This window comes from Gavia stellata, chromosome 9 (genome assembly GCF_030936135.1).
Source record: "Gavia stellata isolate bGavSte3 chromosome 9, bGavSte3.hap2, whole genome shotgun sequence".
NCBI classification, from domain to species: domain Eukaryota; kingdom Metazoa; phylum Chordata; class Aves; order Gaviiformes; family Gaviidae; genus Gavia; species Gavia stellata.
The window spans coordinates 13427721-13435982 of NC_082602.1; the positions used below are offsets into that span (position 1 = coordinate 13427721).

Consider the following 8262-nt stretch of genomic DNA (forward strand, 5'->3'; position numbering starts at 1 on the left):
CCCGCCCCCACCGCCGCTTCTGCCCCGCGCGGCGCCCGGGGCCATCCCCCACCAGCCCCGGGAGGCCCCGCCGCCTTCCTCGGCCGCCGCCGGGCTGCGTCAGCGGCACCGCCCCCCCGCCCAGGTGTGGACGGGGCCAACCCCCCGCCAAGCGTAGTGGCCCCGCCCCCTCGCGCGGCGGCCTTAGCAGCGGCGGCGGCGGGGCGCGGCGGGCAGAGCGGCGGCGGCCTCGGCAGGATGACGGCGGTGACGGGCGCGGAGCGGCTCCGCGATGGCAGCTGCCACTTCCAGCGCTCCCGGCTCATCTGGATGATCGCCATCACCTTCGGCATGATCCTCCTCGGCGTAAGGAGCGGCGGGGGGCGCGGGGCGGGCGCGGCGGGATCCCGCGGGCCCCGGACAAGACGTGCGGGCCTGCAGCAGCAGCTCCCCGTCACCCTCGGAGCTGTGGCTACAAAACGCACGGGCCAGATGGGGACCTCCCTGGGTCTGCTGCTACCACAGCGGCGGCGGTCCTCAGCGGGGCTCGCAGGTAGCTCGGAAGCTGTAGGTTTTCTGGAACAGGCTTCCTTGACAGTCCCAGTGTCCATGGAAACGCCACTTTCTGAAATAAACCGGGAGAAAAAGGAAATGGAAAATGCTGCTTTGGCCAGGTCAGCTTGTGAGGGAACAGAACACATCCATGCAGAAAGTTCAGAGAAAACAAATAAAATACTTGACGTGGATTCCAAAGTGAAGCAAGTCTGTGGCACTGAGGGCGTACAGCATCTCTGGGTATGATTACAACAACCCAAGTGCTGTAGCTTGTGGGAGTTTGCATTGCAGGTAGCTTGTGAAAGTGTCTTCAGCATCCACAAACCTGAAACCGCATTGTGCATCAATAAAACTCGCTCTAGGACAGCTATCAGTTATATCCATAAATAAGGTGCATTTACAAGCGATGGCTCTAGTTACGGACTATATTAACTGGTAGTGTTGTTGGAAAACAGACTAGTTCAGTCACCATGTCTTAATTTCTAAAAATGGACTTCAGCTGAGATAGGTCAGATTACTGGAGTGGGGAGATTAATGACAGTTTTGATATATCTGACAAGTTTATGAAGGTCGTCCATTGACTTCCATGTGTTGTAGGTTTTCTTCTATTTGCATGGATTTTCTACACCTAAGAACTACCACTGAGAAAATTACTGTCAGGGCAGGCCAAACAGCTCACAAACCAGCTTTTGAACTGTTTCGAGAAACAGAATGAGCTTTAAGTGGATTCCCTGTTTAATGCCATCACCTTGCCCCATCCTTGGCATAGCCAACTTTACATTTGGTTAGAAACTGTAGCGTTGATACCAGAGGAAAGATAAGCCAGTGTGAACTTTGGCCTAGCTTAGTGTTTACCTTACACCCCCAGTGGACTCTAAAGTGCACAGCTCACTGACTCCCTGCTTCTCCTCCACAGCTGGCTAAAATAAAGCTAGACAGTGATAAGCACTGCGGACAACTCGGTGACGGGAAAGATACCTGAACACTGCATGCATGTTTGGTCTTGGGCTGCGTGCTTAATTATCTTCTGTGCCCTGTTCAAAATAAAAAAGAAAATGTCAGATTTACTTCTAAGAGACAGAAGAAGAAAGTCTGATCCCCTAGTTACAGCTAAATAGTTCTCAGTCTAGTCATTCTTCAGGTCAGTTGCATCAGATTAACTTCTTGAGGACAGAGACAATGTATTTTTTGCTGCTACCGTGTGTAATAGGTAATGAGATTAAAACTTAAATGCCACTTACTGTGCAGATGCACTCTTAGTACACAGATAGCAACCTTAAACTTATCACCTTGGCATCTTGTACGTCAAGGAAAAGAAATTTCATAGGTTTGAATCTTCTTAAGTAAGTGTGCTTTAGAAGGCTGCCAGTCTTCTTGTTGAAGAATATGGGTCTTGGACAAGGTTAATGGAATGAAAGAGTTGAAATACTATTAATAGATGAGCCCTAAACTATGTTCAACAGACATGAGGGGTGGGGGGAGCAAAAAGAAAGCTAATTTGAAGGTTAAATTGATAGTAATTCTACCTTGAAGTAAGCTAACTATTTTTTTCTTTTTATTTTAAGTGGGTAACGCTTTGGCCTTCGACTATACCTTATAGTTATTTGGGAATATTTGGTAGTTTCCTTAACTATTTAGTGGAAAACCACCACAAATGGGTATGCTATGGGTAAGTTACATTTGATTGTATAATTATTTTGCATCTCTCCTGTTGCCTTTCTCTGACTCTTCTGCTTAGTCTGTGTTAACAAGCTTTCCTGTAACCCAGTTGTTAATTACATTTAAAGAGCTCTCCTTTCAAGCTCATTACAACTCAGGGTGTGGGGTCATAAATCTGTAGAAGACTAGACAGGCTAAGACCAGTATGAAAGTTTAAAAATTCAACTTAGAATTTGGCATTTGTGGTGTTATAGTGAGAAAGGAAAAAAAAATTAAGATACTACCTTTGGACACAGTTATTAGTCCATACGTAAACTTAGATTTGTAACACCTCCTAGAAGTGGTTCATTTGTCAAATTGTTACTAGAGTAGTCTAATTCTTTCTTTAGGAGTCTTCTTTTCCCAGCTTCAATTAAAGAACATTTTCTACCCTGCTACTAACTTATCGTGATCCTGTCCACGTGAGAAATAACCTGCTGAAGAAACTGCATAGTGCTAAGCTTTGCTGGGTTACAAAACTTTGTTTTTGTTATTTTAATTAACAAAAGAGCTGGAAAACACTTCCCTGTAACCAGGTCTCTCACTTGCTGACTTCCTGTAAAGACAGGAAGACAGCAAGACTTGTTTATTTTACCATGCATCATGTAGAAGATAAACCTTCATCTTTGCCCAGAACATCTTTTGCTTTAGCAAGGTATTGAATTGATCCTAACTGAATATCCTGTGTAACTTTTTTTGAAGAAGCTTCTATATGAAAATTTGTAGACCAAGTTTGACTAATCAAGTCATATTATATATTCTGAATCTATACACAGTTGTTTTCATAGAACTAAATCTATAAAAGCTTCAGTAACTCACTAGGACCACTAAAAATACTTGTGTAAGTAAACGGATAGATTTTGCACGCTTAACTAAGATTAACTTGTACTGCTTTCACTAAGCATTCGGCTTTTTGGCTTAATCTAAGTGCTGAAAGTTTTGGAAACATGCAGTGGATACTTGAAATGGCAGGTCCAGACATATTGCATGAGTTACAGTTCCTCTAACTTTCTCAGTGGACTTTAGTTTCTTTTAAGACTATGCATGTTTGTTTTCTAAGATAAGAAACATGCCTCACTTTCTAGGTTAAAATGAGATGTCACTTCTACGCTTCCAGTTTTACATTCTTTGCATAATGCATCTTGGATACAACAGTCTTCTCTCGAATTGTCAACAAAATAAAACATGTTTTCTTTTTCTTAGGTTCTGGGTATCCTGGTTGATTCACATAGTAGAAGCCTTGTACGGTGTTAAGTTATGCCAGTAAGTTGTTCCCTCCCCTCACCCCAACGCAGATTCTCTGAAAAGGATTTCTGATACAAGCGACATAAGCTACAGACTGATTTTGGTGGTTCTCAGCAGCAATATGAGTTCAGAAGATACTGATAAAATTCTTGCTGCAGTGATAGTTTGCTATCCTCCACAAGAGGTTACTGCAAATTCTGCTGGTGGTTACTGTTGTACAGGGTGGCAAAAGCAAGGGATGGCAACTTGCAGAACTGGCAGCAGCAAGGTTTGCCAGAGCTTGCCTGTCTGCCTCTGAACTCACTGTTCAGTGGGTAACATTGTGCTTTGGGAAGCAGAGGGAACAATAGATAGTGTAGAAATAGTCTGATAACTTCAGGTGTTATAACTTCATCAGATCTTACCTCATTAGAATTTTGAGACTGCTAATTACCTGCTTAAATGATTGCATCTGTATTGTGAGAATACAATTGGACACTTCCATTTGGGACTATTTAAGATCTACTTAAATGAAATACTTTGACTAATCAGACTATAAAAGTAAGGCCAACTAAGTCTCATGTTAGGATAACAAATTATTTGGAAAGGTATGCTGTCCAAACACATCGTCCTTACGTTCATTTTGTTTGTAATAGTTCAGGAGACTGTAGATACTGGTTTTCACGCTCTACAGCGTAGGTGGACAGTCTGTTTGCCATTGTAAAAATGGTGGGTTTATACTTCATTTAGTTCAGTTCACAGCTACCTGTCACAGGCTTCTCAGGTAACATCTCTTTGGGGCAAAGGGATTTTGTTCCATGGAAAGCTATTTAAGGTGGTTCTCGAGATAACAGAACATGGATGAACATGTTCTGCCTTCAGAATGGGAGTTAGCAATACATTTTTTACAAGGCTCCAGTTTTAAGTTACGTCGCTTTAAAGTCAAAACTTTAACTCTGATTCTGCAAATAGATAGGTATATAGGCTTAAGGTGATTTTTAGGTACGAGGGAACTTGATTACCAGTCAGTGTACCAAATGGGTGTATTGTAATCAGGTTAAGTAATGAATTTTGAGAGAGTAGTGTTAAAGCCCATAAGAAAGAGAGAGCGTAGATTGCCTGCCCATCATCTCTTCAGGCATACTTTGGTAGATTACTAACCAGTTGTACTTTACTATGAGGACCAAACACCGTATACTTTTTACTCACGTAAAAGTGATGTCTACTTATGAACATTGCAAAGGAGGCATGAGGAAGAACTAAGGAGTAAGCAGATACAAATTTGTTAATCAATAGTAGTACTGTCATTGGCTGTTGGCCTGTATTTCTGCATATGGTCTATTCAAGTAAGCTTGCTTTATATAAGCAGGTACATTTCTTAAGCCCTAGTTTTCCAGTTTCTGCACTCATTTGGAAACACTGCAACTGGGATTATAAAAAAAAGGTTTTCACAGCTGGTAAGGCAATTTAAGAATGAACATTAACACAATATTGTGTTAATCAACACTTGCAACATGATCATTTTGTACATGTAGAGGCTATGGAACAATTAGCAGCTGAACTGTTTGAGCAAAGGTCAGTAGAGGGAGCTCCCTTGTAAACTAATGAGTTGGAGCGCAGTTATACTTCATAATTGTTTACTGGAAATGTGAAATCCATTGGTTTTGCTATCATGTTTATACTCGTTCTTGTCTCTGAAAATTCAGTAGTATTTCTCAACAAAGTGGAGGAAAAAGTGACATTTTCTGTAATGTACAGAAAAACGCGCATATGCTAAGTTAAAACTAACTGACATAGGAAGGTCTCTGCTCCATAAATCAAGTCAGGTGTCTTCAGCCCCCTGTACCTGTATTTTTCTAGCCACAAATTCAGATAACAGTGCTTCACTATCCTGCATCACACAGTAATTGTCAGGCCTCTTTGCCCTGCTAGCATACAGTCTACCTTCAGTGACCATAGTCAACAAGAAGTTATATACAGATTTGGTATTAAGATTTGTACTAAGCTACTGTAATTTCTTGGTTCTTTGTACATAAAATTCTAGGATAAATCACTTCAAATAGCATAGACTGAGATTGCAATTTGTATGTTATTGAGGAAATTGTTTGCATGAAATCTCTGAAAGAACCTTTGTTCTGTAGATAGCTTAAAATACACTAAAATCACAAGAACTGGTATGTTTAGTTAGTACAGGAAATGAGTCTCAGTAGATTGAAATTAATGATGTAAGTTCAAATGTTATAATTATGTCTAATGTGTCAAGGATGGGTAACCTAACCTTACTTTGCAAGTTAATACCTAACCTTACTTTGCAAGTATCTCAATATAGTCTGCAAGACCATGAGTTTTTTGACATATTTTATGCTTTTGTTAATGTTACAGATCTAAAGGAATCACTGACCCAGCAATTCAGTTTCAATGGTTCGTTCAGACACTTCTATTTGGGTATGCTTCCTTTGGTCTTCTGGTGTCTTACAAACCTTCAGCCAAGAAGCACTACTAGAAAACAGTGAAAGAAGTCACTTCTCACACTCTTCATCCTCATTTTTTGGAAAATATCCTCACTTACATGTCTAGGTGCTGTAATTAGCTAAATTACATTCCTGCTACATGATGCAGTGCCCTTCTACCCAAGTAACTCTCCTCTTACTAAACAAGACAAGTATAATTCACAGGGCCCTGTGGATAGTTCAGTAGAAATTCAGCCCTTCAGTCTTGGCACTGCCAAAATTTAATCCCATTTATTATGCAAGAAGCCAAAAGTTGCTCCTCTGCAGTTTTTGACATAGATTGTATACTCTGGTTGTTATTGAAAAGTCCCTGACAGCTGGTAGCAGTGGTTGATAAATTACCTTTTCATGTGGAGGAATTTTCTTCTACAACAGGGACAGTTATTTACAGCCACAAGACAACTTGCACCTGTTTTGTGATAGCATTTAAATTTACCTATATTTTCTCTGCAGAACCTTTTACTGGCTTTTTTGTTGTTGTTAGCGCCTGGTCTTTGTACTTTGTTTTGTCAGCTTACTTTCTTCCACGAAGGACAGACCACTGTATTGCTGCAGGCCCATTAAAAAGACCAGGTCTCAGTTCAAGTTGAGGTGCAGTGATGAGCTTGGATACCTAAAGCACTTTAACTTGGTTTACTACATGTGCCTTAAATTTCATGCAGCATGACCCTATCTTTTGAATGAAGATTTTAATCTTTGAGTTAGTATAGCATAAAGTAGTAATCCTGTAGCTTTGAGGGCAGCTTTTTCAAAAAGTAATTTATTATCCAAGAAAAAAGAAAAAAATCATTTAGCATTCCAAAACCTAGCTGAAAATTTTATATTTGTGAATAAACATACACTGTTTCCCAGATGCTGATGTCCTGAAATCTGTAGCTGAGAGACCATCTTAAGTACCCCTCAGAGTATGTGTAGTGAGCCTTTTATCATACTGTGTTTTACGTTTGCGTATTTGAACAAGAATTTAGCCTGTCTTGTTTTAGCACTTTTAAAAGTAATAATTATTTAAAATACTAACTATGGTGCGGGGAGAAGTTTTACCATGCCACCTGTGGTGCTACTGTTCTGGAAGAAAAGACTAGAAAAGGTTTTTCTTCCTCTAACAAAGAGCTCCATAAGGCAGTAAATATAGACTTATGTCTGTGCAGTACCTACAGCCTGTAACACTTCTGATGGAGAAGTCTTATTCAAGCATAAGTACATAAGGTTTTTACTTTTCAGTGGGTACTAAAAGCACGGAGAACTGATAAGATTTTGTAGAGAAGTAGAAACTCATGTTTAGTGGCTAGAAGTCCAACAGGAATGTCAAGAGCCTAAGCTATGTTTCACTGTGTAACCTTTTATCTTAGTCTGTGACCCTGGAATAAATATTTAAACAAAAAAGTGAAGAAGTTGTTTTTCTTTTTAATTTATCCTGGAAATAACTGTCTATGCAAAATATATAGGCAACATCTTTACACCAATATCAGTATTCACACTTGAAACATATAGAATCAGCTGGCTGTGTGCTTTCTGAAGTCCCACAGTAGTCTAGTATTTCTAACAGGACAAGGTATTGGTGTAACTTGTCTCTACCAAAAAAAAAAAAATTCTCCATGGAACTAAAACATGCATAGGTATAATACTTTGTGTTTCAAGATGAATTCTAACTGAATGCGTAATGAGCATTAACTTAAGAAGGTGAAGGGTTAAAAGGAGTAACTTTGGTTCATGATAACATTCCTGTACAGAGGAAAAGATGTAACAATAATGCCAAGGCTAGTTAAAGACCTAGAAAAGGTGGTAAAAGACTTTTTTTTTCTTAACAGGCATTTTTGTCTGTTCTTGTTTGCCACTATTCACATCCCGTCAGTGGAGCTGTAAGAAAGATCACAACTACTACGGAAGCTTCCCCTCCCACCACCAACCTGCACACCAAGCACTTGTGATGCTCATTGTGACAGCTTTCACAGCCCTTCCATGAGGGCTCTGGAATGCCTATAGATAAATTACAGCTTTGAGAAGTTAACAGCTTGCTGTTAGACTCAACTTAATTAGAAGGGCTTCTTTTCAGAGAGGCACTGGTAAAAGCTTCCTCAGTGCAGCCCAGGGAAGCTATAAAAGAAAAAAAAATGTCATCAATTTGTAACTGCCTTAGTTAAAAAATATTTCCAAGTTAGAACAAGTTTTAGCCATACATTGGCATCAGTAGATTTTTTTTGAAGCCTCTCTGAGGTTGTTTTGTTTGTTTTGTTTTTTTTTTTTTTTACCTTGACAGATCTCAGCAGCTCTCTGTTTGGAGGTTGTTGAGCATTGG

At 40.2% G+C, this 8262-nt stretch overlaps 1 protein-coding gene across 1 annotated transcript; it reads left to right on the top strand.

Moving 5' to 3' along the window:
* The first annotated feature begins 234 nt into the window (after nt 1-234).
* On the top strand, nt 235-7336 carry TMEM254 (transmembrane protein 254). Its single transcript, XM_059821281.1, has 4 exons — nt 235-345; nt 2100-2203; nt 3436-3495; nt 5839-7336. The coding sequence occupies exons 1-4, from the start codon at nt 238-240 to the stop codon at nt 5957-5959; spliced, it is 393 nt and encodes a 130-aa protein (XP_059677264.1). The 5' UTR covers nt 235-237; the 3' UTR covers nt 5960-7336.
* Nucleotides 7337-8262: the final 926 nt, after the last annotated feature.